Source organism: Dermacentor variabilis, chromosome 11 (assembly GCF_050947875.1).
Source record: "Dermacentor variabilis isolate Ectoservices chromosome 11, ASM5094787v1, whole genome shotgun sequence".
In the NCBI taxonomy this organism is placed as follows: domain Eukaryota; kingdom Metazoa; phylum Arthropoda; class Arachnida; order Ixodida; family Ixodidae; genus Dermacentor; species Dermacentor variabilis.
Window position 1 is genome coordinate 26,836,724 of NC_134578.1, and position 23,780 is coordinate 26,860,503.

Genomic DNA, 23,780 nt, shown 5'->3' on the forward strand with positions numbered 1-23,780 from the left:
CGTCCGCTGCACAGCGAACCGTTGACATGCCAGGCAGAAATGAATCGGACACAGATTGATAGAAATGTCGGTCTTGAAGCGTTGATGTGAAATCAATGTCTTGACCAGAAATCATACCTAGATTTTGAATCTCGGCGCTCCGCTGGGACTCTTGTGATGCAATTCTTGCGATTTGATTCTTGTCAGCGTTGGACAAATGAATGTCTCGAGTTTTTTGATAACTCTGTGCGCAAACGTCCTTTTTCAGTTTTTTTTATCTTCCTGAAAAAAAAAACACCTGAAATAAACTTGTTTTTACGCCCCTAAAAATTTCATGAAATTTCACATCTCTAGCCGGACCTCATCACGAAGTACATCTGTTATTGCCGTCTCGTTCGGCAGGGGTCGCGCAGGTTACAACTTCTCAATTTCTTCCCTCCCCACACGCCGTACGAAGTCCGTGAGACTTTCATTTTCGTTTCCGGCCACGAAGGAGCAGGCAGTAGCTATGAGACGATCATATCTCGACGACCGCTTCCGAAGCATCCGCTCCATGGTTGATGCGTCAGAAAGAAACTCCGCTGCAATGGCAGGAGGATTACGCGCAGGGCCGACGAACAGTTGCTGTTTCAGTCCACTCATCAAGAGCCAGACCTTCTTCTCGGACATGGAGGGTTCCGTCTGTCCAAAACAGCCGAGACATAGCAACGCCATTGTGTGACCTTTGGTTTCCTAACGCGAGCACTTGCTCGGCTTGTTCTTTCCTTTGAGTGCTGCTGTAGGTGTCGCAAAGCTCTCGCCGAAATTTCTGCCAACTCGTCAGAGAAGATTCGTGGTTCACGTACCATATCCGCGTTTAAGAATCGAGTGCAATGTAGACGTACTTGGTGTCATCCCAATAGTTGAAGCTGGCGACTCGTTAGAAGTCGTCTAAGTAATCTTCAACGTCCTCGAATGTGTCGCCGTGGAAAGATTGAAGCATGCGTGGCACGTAAGCAATCCACGGGACAGGAGCAGTTTGGGTCCCATGCGTCTGGCCTGCCATAGCGGTGGAAATGCTTCGCGATGGACTTTCCAGCAGATCAAACTCTGGTGGTAGCCCTTCCAGGCGAGGGCTTCTTTGGGGGGACTTTGGGTGCGAAAGCTAGTGGCGTCTGGAGCTTCAGGTCCAGATCGCCTAGGATGTCGCCTAGGTCTACCCAGCACCTCCACCAGTTTATCGCGAGAGGGAAGAGGAGAGCAGTCTACCGGCGAAGCTGTTTAACGCACGACACAGAGGAGACACAGAATTTCGAACAAAGGTGCCAACATATTTCTTGTCCTAATCTGTGGTCATCGTGACGACATAGGTGCACACACACACACATTCGTGTATCACCTCTGTTATTCAATGCGTCCGTCACGTAAGACAATGAATGGCTCATACCCCCGTAAATGCGACTTCCCCGTTACGACGACAAATGGGAAGTTAAATTCTACGCTGGAATGATGAGTGGCAACGGAGCCAGTGTGGACGACGATGACGGGGTTGGCGCCGATAATTTTTTAACGGTCCTTTTTGAAAAGTTGCACAAAACATTTTTTTAAAACATCTGTTCTTACTCTTGTGCCTGGGACCGCTTTGGGACCCAGATGCAACAAAGGTAGTTCAAGGACGAGTTGCAGGTCACTGAGCCCACAGGGGTATGTGCCATTGAGCTTGGACCATTTCTTCACTATCATCAGGATCGGCCCACATCATGATAGTTAGTGCCCACAGACGCCACGAGACCCCATATCTGACCCATATACACCTTTGCTGTCAACAAAACCGACTCCTGCGCCAGGCAACACACTCAATGCTCTTTTAACGCGATAGCGTTAAGGAGCTCGTGTCGCAGAAAAGCCGGTGTCGTCGGCGTCGGTGTCGGTGTCGGCGTCGGCGTCCGCGGCATTGGCCGTGAGCGATAAATCACGGCAGGCACTTCATAAAAAAATTGGAGGACGCTTAAGCTTCGCCTTCAAGAGTGGAACGCGACAGCGTTCCCGTCTACCCGCCAAGGGGTGTAAGACAATGGGCTACGGCACAGCGACTACGCGCCCGCATCGGACGCGGTGAGCGTCGAGCAACGCAGCGTTCGGCGCGACAACGAAATGTGCGCCTGAGCAAGCGACGCACGCCTGAGCCTTAGAAACAGCTCGTTTCTAAGGCAACACCGCGTTCACTAGAGGCGCTTTTGTACCGCTTTGAAGCATCGAACTCGTGGCGCAGTGGTAATGTCTCCGTCTCACACTCCGGAGACCCTGGTTCGATTCCCACCCAGCCCATCTTGGAAGTTGCTTTTTATTTATGAAGTGCCTGCCGTGATTTATCGCTCACGGCCAACGCCGCGGACGCCGACGCCGACTTTTCTGCGACACGAGCTCCTTAACGCTATCGCGTTAAAAAAAGCAACTTCCAAGATGCGCTGGGTGGGAATCGAACCAGGGTCTCCGGAGTGTGAGACGGAGACATTACCACTGAGCCACGAGCTCGATGCTTGAAAGCGGTACAAAAGCGCCTCTAGTGAACGCGATGTTGCCTTAGAAACGAGCTGTTTCTAAGGCTCAGGCGTGCGTCGCTTGCTCAGGCGCACATTTCGTTGTCGCGCCGAACGCTGCGTTGCTCGACGCTCACCGCGTCCGATGCGGGGCGCGTAGTCGCTGCGCCGTAGCCCATTGTCTTACACCCCTTGGCGGGTCGACGGGAACGCTGTCGCGTTCCACTCTTGAAGGCGAAGCTTAAGCGTCCTCCAATTTTTTCATAGCGTTATGTCATTTCTTAGTTATAATATTTCGCTCATGTTTGTCTTCACTTCTACGTCCTATAGATTGAATTACTACCCATGTTATCCGAGTACTAAAGAATGGGGATTCCAAACTAATAGCAAACAATCGTTCCATATACTTACCTCCACATGTTGTAGACTTGTTCATGATATAATATCTAATGAAATTAACAAGTTTTTGGGAAACAAATACTTTTTATCATCCCGGAAACGGTTTTCTAAAGTGCTTTCCAACTTTAAAACAATTAACAGCTCTTATTCATTATTTCGCTAATAATAATAATATTCGGGGTTTTACGTGCCAAAACCACTTTCTGATTATGAGGCACGCCGTAGTGGAGGACTCCGGAAATTTTGACCACCTGGGGTTCTTTAACGTGCACCTAAATCTAAGCACACGGGTGTTTTCGCATTTCGCCCCCATCGAAATGCGGCCGCCGTGGCCGGGATTCGATCCCGCGACCTCGTGCTCAGCAGCCCAACACCATAGCCACTGAGCAACCACGGCGGGTGTTATTTCGCTACCATACTGGACAGTTCTGAGCAAAATAACCTCATATTTATGGATTTCGAAAAAAAAACATTTGATCGTCTTACACACTCAGAGCTAATTACACACTTGAACCTCTCAATTTACCCCCGTATATTATTAATTGAATTGCTGCTTACCTTTACTAACCGCAGGCAATTCGTTGTTATTGATACTTACTTCTCTAGTGAACTTTCCCTTGCTTAGGGCGTTCCCCAGGGTAATGTTTTGGGGCCGTTGTCACTTAACATATATATTAATGACATTATTGACAATGTAACTCCACCTGCAAAAATTAAGTTGCTTGCAGACGACTGTTTGCTCTTTAGGAAAATTACCGTTCCTCAAGGTCAAATCACATGCCATGGTCACATGGTCAATCAGTAGAATGCGCAACCTAAAATGAGAGAAACGTCGTCATAAAAATTGCGAAAAAATTTAACAGGCTTGCGTTTCCCTACAGCCTCGTATATCGGCCACTTATCGAGGTTAGCGAATTCGAATATCTAGCTGTCACATGAACGAGTAACCTCCGCTGGGATTCCCACATTTCTTACTTGTGCGACTCTGCTTCCCAGAAACATCACCTGTTCAGACACAAACTAAAGGATACTCCCGCTGAAACTCGTCAAATTGCTTATACATCCCTCGTCCATCCTCAACTGGAATATGCAGCAAAGATGTGGTAGCTTCATACTGAAATTAACATTGATGCCTTAGAAATGATTCAGTGGAAAGCAGTACGGTTTATCTTGTCAAAATATATCTTAACTGACTGCCCAAGCAAACTAATGATTGCTCATAATATTCAGTCATTGCAATTAAGAAGAACAAATCACAGACTTAATTTTTTTTACTTCTTAAAGGCAAATCATATCTTCCTTCCCAGCCTTACATACATCTAATTACCAGCCGCAAATCAGGGCATTGTCACTCTCCGTCGCTAATACCTTACACTACCAGAACTAAAGTTTTCAAGTATTCTTTCTGCCCTCGTACAATAATAGATTGGAACAGCCTGCCCATTGAAGGATTGGTCAGCAGTGACTCGATTGAACATATATGTAATCAATTTGGCTTAGTCCATCATGTTAACTCACCCTTCTATTGAACCTGCTGCTTAATGAACTGGTTATTTTTGCTGCTGTTTTTCTAGTTCTCTAATGGCTTCTGATTTTGCACTACGGAAGCGTTGAGCCATAAAATGAGTTCGTTGTATTGTTTATATAAAGTAACATTTTGAATTTCTTTTCTAAGTTGCTTGTGGCAATATTTTTGGGTTGTCCTTTCATTCTACATGTACTGCTTTATTGTATAAGTATTTTACCGCTTCTGCATCGGCCTTCAAATGACTGCAGTGTTTGTAAAATAAATAAATTAATTAATCAATAAATATAGAAACCCATAATTCAGAGATGACTTAGTTTTGAGCTTGAGATTGTCAATGTAGGTGTTAAACTATAGCCTTGTGCTTCTGTTTTAGTCATTATATGATCTTTTGCCTTTGGGATGTTTTCGTGTGACATATTTATTTTCATTTAGTGTGATAAAACTGGGCGCCACCTTTACCACATGTTATAATACTTTAAGTAAAGAAACGGCCTTTTGGCATATACCAGCTGTCTAAAATCAATCTTACAGTAACTAGTTCGGCTTCATAGAAAAGGGCCTGAAATTAGTTAATGTGGCCGTATAATCTGCTTTCATCTAGCTTGCATCATTTCTGTGGTGTATGAATACCAACCTATTACGTTCAAGTGCTCGCACTTTTCTTGGACTATACCTTTTGAAGAGCATGAGAGGAACAGCTGGTGCACGGAAACTTCGTGAAATATTCGTTTCACAAGCTTTCTTTCACAAGCCTTTGTGAACACACACGCACACACATGTCATTTCACACTTCTTCATAAAATCTTCGTTTCAGGAGGCCCCAACGACATTCAACCTAGCATTTGAAGTTTTTAATGGAGGTTCATCTGTGGGTTGCGATTCCTTCGATGTCCGCTTAAAAGCCGCAGACGAGGACGACGAGTGAAGAAAGCAGCGTAAACCCATCCAATCGGGAGGTCACTTTGATAATATGTGGTCTTAAGTCGTGCAAGAGCCAGGTATGTCGAAAGAGCGCCATGACACAAGAGGATGTGCTCTCAGTGAATTCTGGAGAAAATGGAAAAGTTGAGTGCTAATGGTATCAATAATATCTGTCTTAAATGCATAGAAATCTGTCACTGTAAATTATGTAAAATGTATAGCTAATAAAATAATGGCGATGACTAGTGTGGCTATGACAAACAAGATTACTTTAGAATAGATGATGCTGTAAACATATCTCCATGTGCTCAAAACAGTGCTCCATGGGTGCCTTTAAAGGCTAGCACTAATAAACACTTGCTACAGATATTTTGGCCAAATTATTTCCAGGATGGTTGTTCATTCTAAAGAGTTTAAAACAGTTTTCAAGTTAAAAACTGGTTCATTACTAAGAAAAAATGACGGATGCGAAGGGATGTTTTCATCATATGCGGACGGAAAAACATTTCCCTGTGTTTCTGTAGCAGGGTATTTGAGAAGAACCTGAATAACTGTTAGAGTATTGCCACACTTGCTACATGTCGGAGGGTTGCTTCCAGTCAAAAGGCAAGAGTGAGTACCATAAGTGTGCCTTATTCTTAATCTGCAAACAATCGTGTAGAGCTGTTTTCTCCGATATCCAGTGCCCTAGTATTTGCATTCATCAAGTGTAGTTTATTGGATACCTTGATATCTCAGTGCTGCTGTCAGTGCTTCTTCAGCTACCGCCTTAAGTATGGTTTGATGTCGGTGGCTGGAATGAGCATGCTTGTGTCAGTGTTGCTAAAAGCTATGACATAGCGTTGCCGTCAGCAGCTTCATTGCCTTTTGTGCCACTGCGGCCAGGCGCACGGCATAGTACGATGACTTGTTCACCATATAAGCTGAGCACATCGATGCATGTAGTTCATTAAAGACAGTGTATATGTTCGTACGCTCATTGGGGCTCGAGCTGCACTCGACGAATCCGTGAACACAATACCGCTAGGGACATTAGTTTGCTTAATGTGTTCAACTGCAGTGAGAATCACGTATGCTTCCATCGTAAAAATACTTTATGAATTCAATGTACCGGATGTTAAATATGAAGGTCCTAGAGCTGCGTAAGCAACACCAGAGAGGCCATTTAGAAGCATTGTATAAAATTCAGGACAGGAATACTTCTTAAGTTAAGGAACATGTAAATGTACATGTGCCTCAGGTGTTTATTTTTTATATTTCTACGAAAGAGACGTTATACTGGATTGCATGCCACTCCGAAGGGCGTGGAAGTCGCGTATGAGCGATTAGGATTTTTCTAAAAGAGAGACGCCTGTTTCTTGTACAGTGCTTCCAACCGGAGGGACAGAGGAGGCCTACTGGCTGGGCCATTATGGAAATGCCTGGCCATTGACAGGTTGCGAATAGCTGAATGACGCGGATGATGAACATTTGATTTCACCTTCAGGCCATAGGAGAAAATTAAATACGTCTTTTGTAGATGCTGAGACACCTCGTTGGATTCCGCGTGCCGGCTCTTTACGGGACTAGTCCCGAACGTACTTGTGGCGAGACATATACCCAAGTGATGGAGGGAATCCAGCGTCTTCAGAGCACTAGGCGTGTCACAGTAACAGTGGCTCCGTATTCAAGCCGTGAACGTATGAGACTTTTCCACAGGGTCAACAGACGTTTGCTGTCACTTGCCCAAGATGTGCGGGACAAGAGCTTTAGTAGATCTATTGTCTTCAGGCCCTTCGTTTCAGATATTTCAAGCGTAGGAATAAAGATAATTTAGAGTCTAAAAGGAAGCCTAAAGATTTATGATTTATTTGCGGTAGGAGATATAATTATGAACCACGTGTAGCGTTGCTTCGGGCGCCCATTCCAGCCAGATCACGAAGGATTCTGAAACGCCAACTAGTGTCATACGCTTTCTCCATGTCTAAATATACGGATAAGAAAAACTGTTTGTGCACAAAGGCATCATCGATATTTGTCTCGATGCGGACAAGATGATCTGCTGTGGATCTACTTTCCCTAAAGGTGCACTGCAAGGGATCTAGTGCTATGTTGCTTACAAGAAAATGGATCAGACGCCGGTTAGTGATTTTCTTAAAATGCTTGCATAGACAACTTGCTAGAGCTATAAGGCTATAGCTGCTGGCCGATGACGGATAAATGCCCTTTTTGAAAATACGAATTACGACTGCTTACTTCTAGGCGGACGGAGTATAGCTGGGAAAGACTATTTATAAAGAGATAGGAGCGTTTTGTGTGTTTCGGGGTGTAGGTGTTCGATCATCTCGTAAACTATTTTATCGTTTACAGGGGCCAATTAATTACAACGATTTAGTGCAGTCTGAAATTCCACCACGTTAAGTGGACGGTTGTAAAAATATTTTTTTCCATTTCCGATCCAGAAGCAGTCGCTACGCTTGTTGCTTTTTCCCCAGGAATGTATCTGAGTAATGGGATGAGTTATAAATGTACTCAATATGCGCCCCTAGAGAATCAACTTGATCCTCAAGAATACTTCCCTGCGGGTTTACCAGTGGTAGAGGATGAGTCTGCTGACCTTTCATTTTGTTCACTATGTTCCAGGCTTTTCGTTCACCAGTATAAGAATTATTGCTGGAAAGGTATTTTGCCAGGTCTCCTTTTTGACATGGCGCCGCGTTCTTCAACACTTAGATTTCATTTTCTTGAAAATGATCGGCTTCCCAGTAGTTCGAGAGTCTCGTAAGGTGGCTCGAAGTATAATCTTGATTTCTGCGTGCTTCCTTGCACTCGTCATTCCACCAGGTAACACGTCGCTTACATGGCAGTCCATTTCTTTCGCGTATACATATTGACGCCACGTCAGCTATAAATGCCCCTGCATCATCGATAGAAAGTGTACAGAAGGCATTCCAGGTCAAATGTGGGAGCTCCCTGTATCCCGTCCAGTCGGCACAATTCACTTTCCACAGGGTAACACGGAGAGCCCTCATACCCTTTATGACAATGGGGAAATGGTCAGTGCTCTACGGATTCTTAATTATGTTCCACTTCAGATGCAGCATGAGTGTACTCGATGCGATGCTTAAATCGATAGATGAGAATGTTTTGTTTGCGACACTGTAAAATGTAGGCTCTTTCCCATTTAGCAAGCATGCATCTGTAGAGAAGAGGAAGTCTTCTACTAAGTACCCTCTTCCATCACAACGACAATCTCTCCAAAGGGTGCTGTCTGCATTAAAATCTCCGACAACAATATAAATTTTGGGCACTCCGTATAGAAAGCTGTGAAATTCTGTTTTTCAAAGATAGTAGTTCGGAAGGAGGTATAGGGAGGTTTCGTGACCAGCTTATTAAACCGCGCCACATGGAGCGGAACTGCTTCTAGGGGCAAGTTAAGCTGTAATTGCCACCAAGCAACACCCTTATCGACTGCTATGACCACACCACCCGGCAAGGCAAGAGCATCGTTGCGGTCTTTTCGGTAAATGACATACTGCCGGAGAAATTTCGTATCTGAAGCATTAAGAAGTGTTTTTTGGACATACAGCACCCTTGGATTGTACATATGTAGGAGTTCCTTAATGCAGTCTAGATTGTGGAGTACACCCCTGACATTCTACTGTAATATCTGCGTACTTATGTTAAGTGTCTTTTGTGCTGTGCGTCTAGTATATGTAGTTTAGGTTAGCTCACGAGACATTTCCAGGCCTCTGATACGGGATTTTCTTTCTTCCCGGCGCAGTCGAGGGAGTTGAGCCGTTCCTTGGACGTCTGAGAAGCTGGAGCTATGCTCGATGTATCCATCACCTCTTACGATGCGGCGGATAGTGCCCGCACAGAGGGCACGCTCGCGGAGACTTTGGGCCTACCTGCATGGGTCGTGGCCCTGGTTCCGGCACGCCCGGGGGTCTGCTGTCCCTCCTTGGAAGTGGGCTGAACAGCTCTGGCTGCTCCAGCCGGGGAAGGGGGCTGCTGATGGCGTGATGACCGTCGCGTGACTTTTTGCCGCAGCCGAGCGATGTGGCGCTTCCCCCGGCGCGAACTGGACTGATCGCATGAATAGAAACGCTTACGTGCCTCTGGGAATGATACATTTAGTTTGACCTTCAGTTCTATTATTAATTTTTCTTTTCACCACGTGGACAGGATCGCATGTAAGCAGGTTGATCTCGTTCAGAGTTGGCACGGCGGGTTGCTGAATTGCAGACGGTGTTCGATGGAGCTATCTTTAGCGCAAGTATCACGCCCTCTGACCCTTCATGACCCAAGACCAAAAGGTTGACGCTTGAAGCATCGACGCGGATTTGGGTAGTATGGTCTGACACCAAGCTGAAAGTGACTGGTTTCGATAGATTAAGGAAAGTTGCTGGTTCCAAGAGTAATGATTATATGCCTAGTTGGCATTTCCTAGTAATCCCACCTTATTGTTCCCCTTTCACTTCGACAGCGTTCTGGTCGTGCCATCGCTCAAGTGGTTCGCTTTTTCTGAATTCAAGAAGGTCATCTTCTGAGATGACACCGCGCAGTGTGTCCATCGACTAGTGTGGGTCTACTGAAACGGGAATTTCCCCAAATGCTACAAGTTTCGAGAGCTTGTCGTACTGTGGTTTTTTGCGGACTTCGGGAGAAGATCCCCACTTCCCATCTTCGTTACTTTACGTATAACCCGGTCCGATTGGTTGAGTGAGATATTTGAGTGCAAGAAATGGCCAGAACATTTGGACTGTCTTAGTGTCGTGCTCACTGTGGACAACGGTTGCATAAAAAATTGAATGTTACATTAGTGCGCATCCATTCAGGGAGCGATCTGGTAGGGGGAAAGCATTTACCATACAAAATTGGAAAATTCGGCCGCGATGGCAGGCCACCTACCCCCGAGCCCACCAAGGGGACGCTACAAGGTTAGAGGGAATACCTACAGATGCCAGCTATGCATCGCCACTATAACCGAACATAAAATAACCAAGATTCGATAACTACGCGGGCTTTACTCTGGCCGCACAGAAGTTGGGAAGGGAGAAGTGAAAAGTAGACGGAAACAAGAAAAGGCAAGAGAAAAAGAAAAAGATTGAAGAGCAGGACAGGAAAATGTGATTGCTGATTTCCTCCAGAAGGGTCAATGTAGAAGTGCCTTCATGTAAAACAAAGGTCGCAGTGGTACGTCGCCTCCGCTGGGGCCTTAAGTATCCAAATATCCAGCATCGGCCCAACTCCTACGATCCCCCTTTCCCCAGGCACGGCTAAGCCACGCACGGCTCCGCGTGGTAGGGTGCAACCCTCATGTGCAGCCCAAGCCACAGAACAAGCCGCAGCTCGCCGTCGACGCCGGGCGCACAGTTGAGATCGTTCTCGTAAAAATGACGCGAAGAAACTACGCCGCGAACACCTTGTAGTGCGTGGTGCTGGAAATAGAGCTCCTATGGAGCCGCTCCTCCTGCTTACGCTGTGACTGTGCTGCCTGAGCCGTGCAGGTCTTGTGACCGTTTTTGAAGTGCCGGCTTAGAAACATAGGAGCAACAGTTTGCGCGCGCAAACTAAAAAATGCCTGCGAAATAGGCTGCTTCAGGGATGAACCTTCAGAGAAGTCTGATAGGCCAGATGATGATGATGATGAAAAACTTTATCCCTCTTTAAAGGGAAGGGGGCAATGGAATAGAGGGTGGGGGAGGAACTACTTGAAGTAGGCCTCCTTTATCCTCTCAGCCCACTCCAGGATGGCCTCCTGAAGATCGGGCCTGGAGCTGCGCAAGGCAGCCTCCCACTGCTCCTCACTAGATATTAATTGCTTGAGGAAAGGGGGAAGGGGGTGCTTAGGGCACCCCCACATGATATGGTTTAAGTCTGCTCTGGGAGATACACAGAATTTACAAGAGGGAGAAAGGTAAATTGCGGGATGAATGCGGTGGAGGAGGTAAGGGGACGGAAAGGTGCGAGTCTGCAGCTGTCGCCACAGAACTTCACACCTACGCGGGGATTTGCCCATGAGTGGCGGAAAGGTTAAGCGGTCTAATCGGTAGTGTGTGCAGATTTCGTGGTAAGTAATAAGTCGATCCCGCGCTGTAAACGGCGCCTCCTCCGTGGCGAGGTCCGACGCATCTGATGCCTGAGCCCGGACTGTAAATCCTCGGGCACTGGCATGAGATAGGCCAGAATATTTACCAACAAACATGGAGCAACATATCTCCTTCAACGTTTGTTGCGATCTGAAATGCTCATTATTCTCTTTTGAAATAAGACGGGTATGCCCATGAAGTATAGAATACGAGAATAACGCCGAGCGCCGGCCATCGCCCCTGGATGATGCTGACGTCTGCTGCCTGTAACCTACTCTCCCTTTCCCCCTCTATCCTCTCATCTTACTTTCCCCGCCCCCATTCCCCATTACGCTGCGCCGTGCTCCCATATGGGCTGCAGAACTGAGCGTATTTCCCTCTCCCAAATCACGAAGAAGAAGAAGAAGAAGAAGACTAAGATATGACTGTGTGCAACTATGGTGCAAGGAAGTATACCATCGCGAGCAGCTTCATAAAATATTTAGCTTTAAAACTACGGAGTTAGCAAAGTAGCATCGGATGCTCCTTGAAGGCTACTTGTGGGGCTGGCGCTTGCTGTATAACGCAAAGGAGAGAAAAGGTTATAGTCAATTAAGAACACAAGGTGCCACGCATTAACCTTCCGCACGCAACAGAGGCTCAGTGGCTACGGCGCTCAGCTGCTGAGCTATCCCAGATGACAACAAAGCTAGGCCCACGCGCACGCACGTGGGGAGAGTCCACTCTTGTGTTACTAGCCAAGTAGCGCCGACGTTTTGCGGTAGTTTAGGGGGCCAATAAAACCGGACATGGGCACCAAAAAGGCAGAAAACTAGGAAAAGGAAAAACAGAAATCATTTTCCCAAGCAAATTTATTTCTTATGAAAAAAATCTTGAACGAATATAAAAAATATTTGTTACTGTTTGTTTTACGCTGCGCAGTTTCCAGTTGCTTACATGTGCTTACATTTGCGGACTATATGCAGATGCGCAGTAAAAAAAATTACAGCGACGTTTCACTCCGTGAAGGCCGGTGACACGGAAGCGTATGGGTGCTATAGCGCGTACTATGCTATCGGCCTTCGGTGTGCCTTGACGCCTGCCCTGTCCGCATCGCAGATCGTTTTCAAGATAAGGCTCACGCGGCCGCAGGAGTAGATCAGCTCTCGCCACCTCCCCCCCCCCCCGGTGCCTTGCGTGCGACGGAAGACGGTGTGCTTCCTCCCCGCGTTCCTCCCTTGCGCGCACGAGATTGAGCCGCCACCGTCGGCTCATCGTCGCGGGCTTTTACTCGTACATAAAGCATACGGCGCGTGGGGACCATGTTATCCTGAGACGAACCCGGTAAGTCTAAAGTCCCTGGACATTTCTTGCTTTTTAAAGAAGGCAGAAGGTCTAGGGACTTTAGGTGCATCCATACCGCAGAAAGAAACCATAGAAATTGTCAAAAGAGGTCAACCCTGCACGCCTCCACCTAGCCTCCTATCACATTCCTTTACGTGACGTTGCTTTGCGCCGCGCTCAGCGTGCTCCTTCGTACTTTCGCCTGTACGCGATTCTCTTCTTCACTTCAAGGCGCCTTCCTTCCTCCTCCAGCACTCGCTTCCATCGTGGCTTCAAACATACCTTCGCCGATTTCACCGGCGCACCATGTACGCTTGCGCGTATAAAGTTCCGTGGTAGTTCAGCGTTTACTGCATGTGGCTCCCCTTGGTACGTTCACGTCGGGATATATACGCTCGATTGCCAATGGTGGTACTTAGAAAACACTGAGAAGGAAGTGGTGCGTTGCTTGACGATGGCTAATGTTGACGACTATACGAGTTGGTGCTTGCTCATGCGTACTTGCTGCGAGGTAGCGCTGTAATACCCAAAACCCAAAACAGACACGTACGTATACACACAGAGCCCTCTGTATCTGTAAGCCTCGGACACGCTCGAAAGCTACGCGCGGACTACGCGTTGGCGCCTCCAGATGGCGCAGCGTGTCCAGAGGGAAGTGCGAGGATGGAGCCCAGCAGCACTAGCCGCCTCATACATGAAGCGCTTCGGTGGTAGCAATACTGTGTGTCGCCACACAGCTTCAATGTTAACCACTGCAGCGTCGTCATTCGTCGTGAGATAGCTGCTGCCGGAATATTTTGCATGAAGTATTGTGTTATCAGCAAGGCTGACGACAGTGCCTTGGAAATAACTGACGCAGAGAGGTGCGGACATATAGCAGACCAAATATACCTAGCTTTTAACTGCTGCTACAGAGAAAGGTTAAGTAGGGTCTTCTGTTCATTGGTGTATCGGTGTTTGGTGACACATATTCGCATCGGTGCAAATCAACAGGCATGCATTGTGAAGTTTTCCTAGTGGTTTGAAACGGCATGTAGAGACAGTATATTTTTTTTGCCTCTTAGCGAGAGTGTCAGCCGTACTGCTACTCTCGACACCAGGTGTTGCATTCAGAAGATGGGAAAAAATGGCAGCACTTGCGGTGCGTATTTGCCTGTTGTGGTGTTTTTAGACGTGTTATTACCACACCTGCTGAGCTGTCGGTTTTCTGCATTGACTGAGAAGCGGGATGTACAAAAGATATTCATTTGGCGGCGCTGTGCCTTTGTTGGTTGCACCAACAACCAACGACAGACGACGCGGCTCATTCAACAGCCCTGCGATACACACAGAGACGCGAGAAGCTTCAGTTTGTTCGATGTGTATTCCCTGCATGAGTTTGCCGCCGCGCTGGAAATACACCATTTGGTATTGGCTTTGCACAGAGTGGACTTCGCGACCAACATGTTCTTTCGGGTGGGTATTGGCTACACCAACGTAAACTATGCCATAGTGTGAGTCCTCCCTTTCGAAGTTACGGAGTTTAAATAGCAGTGCCGTTTATGGCCGTATGGCTCCTGCATTTGTGGTTTTCTCAGTTTTTTTTCCGGATTGACCACAAAGGTCAACCCGTACCCAAAACGATGTTTTGGATATGAAAGAAAGATTCGAGTTTTCGAGTTCGAAACATCCGCAGTTGCTGTTTCGTTACGGAAAGTTTAGCAATACTGCACGCAACCTTACGTTTTTCTTTTGTCCTGTGTTTTTTATGCACATGAATGAGCCACATTCGCACACTCATGACTGTGAAAACAAATATAGCGCGCACAGAAACAGGGGTGCGTACGTGTCAATGCCTTACTTGATTGTTTTCTGTGTCGCGCAAGGTTGGGCAGTATGAAGAGCTGCAATTCTGCAATGATCACACTCAGCCACACGAGAAGCATGTTCTCTTTCTAACGGAGCTGCGTGGTACCCCCTTCCGCGAGGTCATGCCTGGATACCGAAATTATGTTGTGTTCTCCTATTGAAGGCGATAGCATAAAAAATAAAGAGGCTGTGGCTGGCAGCACGTGCGATTTAGAATGTAATGCTTCTACCTCGTTCACATTGCGCTGGCCCACTAATCGGTGAAGTGGCACAGTGTATTGATGGAGCGTTTGAATACATCCCATGCATACAGTTTATGGGGCTCAACTTACTTCAATCGTATCCAAGTCTCACATAAACAGGTAAGTGCTACAGCTTTCCTGTAACTGCATGCAATCACAGAAAACACATACAGGCACTTTATTGTGCTCATCTCGATAGTGCTGCGCTAAGAGCATACTACGATGGAGATTACAAAGGAAGGTAAAAATGCAGCACAAGTTATAGCGGTAGCACGCGACACAAACAGGTTACTTGCTTCCTCAAAAACAAAGTGCACGATACCAGATGTCCTCTAGTCCCGGAAAATACTGTCTGAACCCTGCCCCCCCCCTCGAAAAAAGTAATAAATAACACTTTTAAAAGTTCACAAGTGTGCAGAGCGCATAGAAAAAGAAGTTTGACCAACTACACCAAGATGCCACTGTAGTGAAGCAGGCGACGTTGTATCTCCTTTAAAGCAGACATCCCACAAAGCAGGGCTCTCGTTAAATAATATCCGTGGTATGATTGTCATCTGAAATGTGCATTATGGGGGGAAACACCAACAGGCCTCCACAAACGACAAGACGGTGGCAGCGCATTCGCAAAACCCCATCGCGGGCGACTAAGGACCGCAAACGCGGTGTGGCCTATTGTCGCCCGCGCCGTTTGCGTAATCTCCAGGCGGCCCTCACACCGTCATCATCATTATATTAAAGAAGAATAAAACATGGCGGCCGCTGGAAATTCTTGTCTACATCAGGTATTGGTGCTCTTAGAGACGAGCTATTTGCTATATTTTCTCTGAATATGGCTGTGGGAAATAAATATCATATCTTTATTCGTGCTCACTATACAAATGTGACATTCTGTAAACATGGCGACTTATCGTTCGACTCGAACTTCTACATTCTTTCTTTAAAGGAACTGACAACTGGTGAGGATGTCTTGTGAGACGTTGATGGAGATGAAATGACCTTGAATTACATTGATAGAATCCAGCACACACTTTGCTATTCAAGTAGGGGTAATAGCTTTAAATTGGCAAAGAAAGTCTCAAAAATCAGGAAGTGGTGAGGCCTGGCGGTGAAATGTTGGTACTTCGAATGTAGTCTATTATATTTTAGTGCATAAGTCAGCTGTTATTAAGCACAGCATAATTATTGCTTAAAATTGGAATTGCTCTATTATTAGACACGCTTCTTTCTATGCTTTTGTCTTTCTACTTATTTTGTCAGGACTGCCGTACTGCAGTTTCATTTCTTTCCAAAAACAATCTATTGATGAAATTCCATACCTTTTTGCTATCCTAACTCCTTTAGATCGCCTGTATTTTTTGTTTGCGACGGTTGGTTCTCAGTCATGTTACTGTTTTGTGCAGCCATATTTTTTACTCGTTTCCTTCCTTTGTAATGTTATACTAGCGTTTTCAGCTTTCCTATTGTGTTCGGGTATTTGTATTTTGCGCTTCCTCCTTGGATCATGAGGCCTGTAGCAGGCTGTGAACGATTATAAGAAATATCGTTTTGCAGAAGCTCCCAAACAGCATGAGGCTTTTGTGGCTGTTCTGAAAAAATTCCATGTCAGAAATACCAGAGCTGCCTTGATGGCCATCAAAGGGCCCTTCGAGATTAGAATGCCGAGTTTCGTCTATATGTCGGTTACATATACTTCCAGTTTAAAAACGCCAAAGAAAATAAATCTAAAATACAACGACGTGATTGCACGCCTGTCCTGTGAGATTGGCCATCGTGAAACTGAAATGCCACCCTCTACACGTTTCTTTAGTTCATTCGCTGACGCTAATACGTTTCCTTGGCCGCTTAGAATTTTTTCACAGATAAAATTTATGATAAAGTGCAACGTCAGTAGACGATAGCTTTCTCGTTATTCAGCCTTGTTTAGTTGTGCACAAGTTATAAAAGGGATATACGTCACGCGCAAGTCATAAGAGTGATATACCGCATACGCACGTGCGTGCGAGTCGACAGGCTAGAAGGATTGACATCGATCTAACGATGTGCTCGAATTGCTAGTACAGTGGGTGCAGATGGACAGAAGGAAGCTGTAAAACAATGAATCAGTGAAAGACCACACGATATGAATAGCAGTGGAATGTGATACGCCTTAGATAAGGGAAATGCATACAACCAGAGTAAATGTGTTTGTTATTTGCGGTAATGACATTTGACAACACTTGATGTGAGTAATCAAGGCCGGAAGGCTGTAACTAAATGGTTCGAATGCCTTTACGAAAGCAAATTAGGACTAAAAAAAGACAAAAATGTTTAGAGGATGGTCCGGCAGCCTTGGGGCTCCACAGTATAAAGTTTAAGCTCTGAGCTCGAGGTGCAGATTCCCACATCCTTGCTCCAAATTAGACACATCTCAGGCGGTTGACTGGAGGCGACTTCAAACCAGAACCTTCCCCTACCCGGTGTACCTACGTCGCCTCTACCCCGAACTGTATGCAGATGACTTGTGTAGACTATGTACGACAGAACACACCACCCTAGAACACATTCTATGGGAATGCGCACATGTAGAGGATAAAAATGCAGTCTCCTCAGAACAGCTTGGGGCGAGGTGAAAAGCCGCCCTGATCAGCTCGCACCTGCAAGACCAACTATGGGCCATCCCGCGAGCTCGACAGGCGGCTGGTAGACATGGTCTCGCTACCACGCCTGGTGCGTCATAGACCCAGGCCTCAATCCGCTGGTTTCTTCAATAAATTTGTTTTGCTCGCTCGCTCGCTCACTCACTCACTCACTCACTCACTCACTCACTCACTCACTCACTCACTCACTCACTCACTCACTCACTCACTCACTCACTCACTCACTCACTCACTCAAGTTCTTTTCCTACTTTCACTCAAATTCTGAGCGCACGGCTTTCAGTCACTTGGCTATCGCTCATCGGGGATGGCGGTGCATCCTCTGCGCCGCGCCGCTGTGAAAGGTACGGACTCGCTGTCAAACCGATGCAGACAGCGGCAGCCGCTCACTGCACCGCGGTTCGCGCTCACCCTGCGTTCTCTGGAAACACGGTTGGGACCGCTCCAATACGACAGCCCATGATCACAGTCAAATGTTTCCACTTTTATTTCAAGACATGGTTTTCCTTTGCTGAGTTCAGTTAGATTTGACGTTGGAGGAATCAATGTAAGTGGCCCCTTTTGTCTCGTAAATTGCAGAATCTCAAGCCTTCTTTCGGATGTAGGACAACTAAAAATGCCTCAAAGTGAACGGTATCTGTATAGCGCACCAAAACAAGGACACTAGAAAAAACGAAGACAAGCGCTTGTCTCCGTCTTCGTTTCTTATTGTGTCCTTGTTTTGGTGCACTATACAGATAGATGATAATGACTTTCAATGATGACCGACCAACAAGCCCATATCGCCACCCTCGCCAAAATGAACCTTGGAACGAAAAAGACGCGGAAAAGTAGCGCATGGTTATGTACGGGGCAGTAATAATGCGGACTCATCGAAAGAAAAGCGGAAATCAAATTCAGATGCGCTAGTTACAGCGGCGCGTGCCTAAGACCCGAAACGGAAAACGTGGGCGGATCCCGGACAGTGCCGTCTAAACAAGCCGAGGTTTCGCCCGAAAGGCGGAGCATCGAGTGTGTTGCCACATAATTGCTATCGCAATAAAAAACAAGAAAGGAAGAAAAGTGACGAAGGCTGAAGAAGTGTAAAGGTTAAGCAAAGGACACAAGCAAGAGTAAGATGGTACTAAAGCCGGAAAACGTGACGCAGGTGAAGTTGCAGTGACCAAACAGCTGCGCACGTCGAAGAAAGAAGGACAAGATATTATGGGCGAGCACCTACTCTTTCCCCTGAAAATAAGCATATAAAATCATGGAGCAACAAAGCACGCGGTACACTAATGCTCCCCCGAAAGCCCTTGTTTTTATTCGGTGTCAACCGCTGTTGATTCACCTTTTCTTTCTCTTTTTTTTAATGTTTCCCAGTTTTCTTTAAATGCTGGAAAACGCACACTACAGGAGGTACGTTGCCTCAAGAAACTGAATCGGTAATTGTTTCTGGACTGTAAATGTTTTTAATAATTCCCCTAAGTTTACGGAGCACCACATGAATGCGCACGATATCTCATGGTTTTCACCGAGCTGCGATTTACAGCTTTCTTTAAGTATACCTGGGCTCAAGCTACGTGAAGCAGCAGGTATGCATACATGTGGGCTCCTACTTCACCGCTATACCTGCATGGTTCAAATTCTGACTATGACGAAATACGTCTAAAAGAACAAGACACACATGGCGCTGTGTACATCGTTCTTTTCTATGTGTTTCATTGGAGAACTGCTCTTCCAGAAGTTCAACATTGCTACAACCAGTGGTCCAAGTTTATACCCTATAATGCTGGGTTCCTGATCCTCCTCCTCCTCCTCCTCCTCCCATTAACGTGCAACGATTGAAGCAGACATATCTATAGTAATAAAATTACTGGCTGAAGCCTATGGATGATCATGTAAATGATATGCGAAGGTTCTTTACTCCGTGCTTAGCGATACCGGCATGCTGACCTCCCCCATGGGTGAAATAGATATGTGAACATTTTGTGAAGCCAGAGCCAAAAGTCTACGGTGCCTATTTTCACTTGGCAGTGAGGAGGCGGAACACTAAAGATTTATCTTTAGGAGTTCATCGGCATAAAGAGAATGAATAACGACTCGGCTGAAAGCACGACCTACGAAACGACTAGATGAAGCAGTTCAGTCAACGTTTTGCACTGGGAACGGAAGTATTGTGAACATAAATCTCAGGACACTTCTGCAGATTCGTTGGCTGGACAGGTCCGTGGTAGGTTGCTTGAACTCTGTTCACTTTTGAACATGCTGCTATACTCGTGGGACATGGCAGCGCTTAAAAGCGCGAAAACACTGTCTTCCTGTTCAGTGTGCTTCTATCAGGCTGATGAACATGCAGGCCCTTACCTGCTTATGCTTTTTGGCCGTTCTTAACTTCGCGGTCGGATTACTGTTTCAAAGGCCTGAACTGACAAGGTGTCCTGGTAAGAAAATCTTGGTGAAGTTAGCTTGGCTTATCGATTCATAAGCTGTCCCGAATGGTAACGCCCGTACAAGCTACGTCCTATTTTGAACTTCATCTCGAAGTCTTGTATTCGTCCTGCGCTGTAAGGGCAGCTTGAGGATTGTAATTCCTTTATTATTTGTGCTACATTGAGCGACGTTTTATTCTGGAAAGCTTGTGGCCTCATACCGTAACTCTGATTGTGCTCAGCTAAAGTGAACGTACTCCGCTTGGGTGTAGTGTAGTGAAAATTCTATAAATTGAGTCATACTTGGAACACGCACTTACTCTCGCAACAAAAGTTTCCATCAACCCCTGTGCTCTTACGACGTACATTTCTTTTGCGACTATGACTGCATAGCCCGTTGTAAAGCAACTGTGGCGCTGACCGGCTTTCGAACGGCTGTTTAATTCTCATGCGTTAATCGAAATGTGAAATTTTTGCCCATCTGCCTCCTGAGCAACGAATTTTCTTGGTCATTGAATGTTACTCTAACCTCCCTAAAATGCCAAATTCACAGGTTGTTGCATCGCCTCAAAAGAATTATTTCCATGTGCTGGCAACGTCCCACCGATCGCCTTGAGCAAGGTTATACATACGACGGCCTATATATTTGTGATCTTATTTTTTTTTTTGATGTTGCTAGACTTAGTAATTTCCTTATATCGTGAAATTTTTCTTGGGCAGCCGTGCTAACCTGGCATCATCATTTCGTTAGTAAAATATGTTCAGGAATATACTAGCACATTGAGGAACATGGAAAGCCTTCGGGGTTTATCGTGTCCTCAAACAATATTCATCAGTTATATGGCGCGCCGTTTCTTTCTTTAACGTTGTGCATTGGGTATATCCCAGTAACGAATAGCATATGTTTTTCTACATGACACAGAGTTCTTCACAGGAAGGCAGCGCGCGAAGAGCTTTAAAGACATGAAACTCAAGCAACACAGATGACGATTAATGTTTGGGACCTAAATGCTAAAAGGCATAAAGTTGTGTTTATAGGGAGTGGTGAGTTTTGTAAAAAGAATGATCGAGTAAGATTGCTCGTCTACTATGTTTTGAGGAAAATAAGCGCGATTTACGCCATCGATACTCAACTAGAGCCTCATGAGACAGATAAAAGTAATTTATATACCAATGGCACATAATTTCAAGAAGCCTTTTGCTCTGGCAGGGCATATATTGTTTTCGTCTGTCCAAGCAGCGCGGTACTGAAACTTCAGTTACACAGAATTCATTGTTCTGAGTGCTACACTTAGGCGTATATCGGACTGCAAGCTGAGAGCAACTTTTACACAACAGATATGCGCCGAGTCATTCGGAGACTGTGTTGCATAATATAAATGGCCCAAAGCACAACATTTGGTTCCTGCATTCTAAGCAGCAAGTGGCACGAAATCTGTCCGACTTCTGGTTTACATGGATGAATAACCAAACTGTACATTTCACAATAACTGCGTACTGATAATGTGATCAGTTATCGAGAAACTGTAAAGTCGAGCTCAAAATCTTTAACGTTCACTGCTTACACGTCTTTGACAAATCGCTTAGCCACATTTTTTTTACAGAACCTAAAGTGCATGACTGCGTCTGATTGTCCGTCTTTTGATGTTGCGAGCCTCTCGTGCAGCCACTGTGGTCCTCCTAATGGAGTATGACGTCATTTCAGGCACGAATGTTTCAGACATTCAGATTGACAGCGTCACAGTCTGGAATGCGAAACTGGGAAAGGCAGCGCAAGTGATAGCCACGATCCATGTGGAGGAAACCATTGGAAGTCAGCCTATCCTGCAAATTTCCTTCAGCACTGACAAGGGTAGAGCAGTGCGTTGCGCAAACGCAATCATCCCGGCGTGAGTTTTGCAATGATCGATGTATATGAAGTACACTGCTCTTGATAACCTCACCAAGGACGTAGCCAGCGTTCTCTGCTGCAGATCAAGAGGCAGCCTCCGTGCACTCTGTAATTATTTCTTCTCATCCCTTTACGTGCAGAAAGATGAAGCTCTGTGACGGCACCACTCGTAAGGAGAAGAAGCTCAACTCCAAATGGGACAACAAGTGTCCCATTGAAGCTGGCGAGTACACAGTCCGGCTCTCGTTCTACCTGCCTGGAACCGATTTCGTGCGAAGGTGCCTAAGGGTAAGATTACCATTGCTTTCTTTGTGTGATACGGTGAGCTCGGAAGTTAAACGGGCCCTGAAACCCTTTTTGTCTAACTTGAGAAATCCATTTGAAATTGAATCAGACAATTGATAAATACCTCGTCCCAAAAAGTCCTTCAGTGCGTTCAGCAGAAGCGGAGTTATTGGCAATCAAATATAGCGTTCACGCTGCTTCTGTTCCTTTTTCAATGATTTGCACGGCGTAGGCTACGGCGGAACGGGGTGTGCCCAAAGCGCTCCGCCTAATGAACGGCACCGTGGCGCGCTGTTAAAATTTGATTGTGGATGTTCACTAAGACCCGACTATTCCCAATTTTGGCGTCTACGAAGCGCGAAACGCGGTGGCCCTCAGCGAGCCGCCATGCACTCAGCCAATGGACTCGTCGCGGCACCCCGCAGTGTTGGCGGTGTCTACGCTGCCTAGCAGACCGCAGCTACATGCAACAGCAGTGTTGCCTTTGTGCATGACAGGGCTAGAGTTCGCGCTCCCGCTCATATGCTCCTGTCCGCCTGTGCCACGTGGTGCGAACCAGCTTTGTCCTGCATCAGCTTGACCGACGGATAGTAGCCACATAAATCTTTCGCATTTCGAAGCGCTGTTAATGGCTCATTCCGCAGTGAGGCCTTCAAAAGGGTCTAACTGGGAGCGAGCACGCGCGCTAGCAAGTGTGCGGGTGGTCTGAACTTAAGTTTCGTGGGGTTCGTGCCTGATTGAGTGTTGAAAATTAGTCTAAATTAGCGAGACCCGTCGGCTGCGACACTGATAACAAGGGTGGCCAAAGCCTAATTCCTAAGTGGGTGACGGTCGCCTAGCATGAGAAGGCGGTAGTCGGCTTCTTCCAGATGCACGTAATTATTAACGAAATTCGAAAGCAGGTTTTCGCTTACTTCAACCTGTTTATTAAACTGCGCCAATAAATATTGGCAGTACCAGTAGGACGAATGGTACAGATCCGAACGTCATTCTTGATTGATGTCAGCTATAGTTCAGTAGTATGGGAGTATTGGAATCTGCTGTATTACGAAATAAAGCGTCCTCAAAAGAGTGAGGAGCAGGTTTCTATTGAAAAGAAAGCGTTTGAAAGAAAGCTGACTTCGCGTCCCGCTTGCGAGATCCACGCATCGCGCACAACTGCAAAAGTTGGCTGAAATATTCCGAGCTGCGTATGCTATCCGTGAACTGTATATTTTCACCAAATCCGAGAGGTGCTTCAGGGCCCGGGGCAACAACGTAAGTTCTTCGGGGCAAGTTGTCACGCCAAGTGCGATTTGCGCTATAGCCGAAAGCCGATGAACTTTAACCATCAAGTTGCCTGTCTCCTATTAACAGTGAGCGCAAACGTGGCGCTGAACACTGAAAACTTTAGGAGATATAATAAGTAAGGTCAAGTGCTGTTCACAGGTGCATTTTAGATTTTGTGGTACTTTTCACGGTGACACAATAACAACACGAGGTCATATTCACGATTGCCCGCCAAGGCGATCGTGTTAAATCATTGGATGAATGCAAAAATAAGAATGCTCGCCCGTTTTATTTAAGTCCACTCATTACAACACGTTACAGAAGCCCAGGTAGTGTAAGCTAAGCCGGATCCTTCTCAAGTGTTTACTATGGTATCACTACTGCACTGTTAAATTAAACTTCATAAATCAATGGACACCACCGCTGCACGACCTTGGCGTCACATTCGCTACCGTT

At 46.2% G+C, this 23,780-nt stretch overlaps 1 protein-coding gene across 2 annotated transcripts in view; it reads left to right on the plus strand.

The window, feature by feature from the left end:
- LOC142564026 (uncharacterized) overlaps positions 1-23,780 on the plus strand; it is a 41,934-nt gene that overhangs the window by 12,982 nt on the left and 5,172 nt on the right. Inside the window, exons 4-5 of one of the 2 annotated variants that reach the window (XM_075674836.1) lie at positions 21,585-21,768; positions 21,911-22,058. In XM_075674836.1, coding sequence (XP_075530951.1) covers positions 21,915-22,058 — 144 coding nt within the window. In that variant the 5' untranslated portion in view covers positions 21,585-21,768; positions 21,911-21,914. The remainder of the gene's footprint in view (positions 1-21,584; positions 21,769-21,910; positions 22,059-23,780) is intronic. The other variant, XM_075674837.1, reaches the window with a different exon arrangement.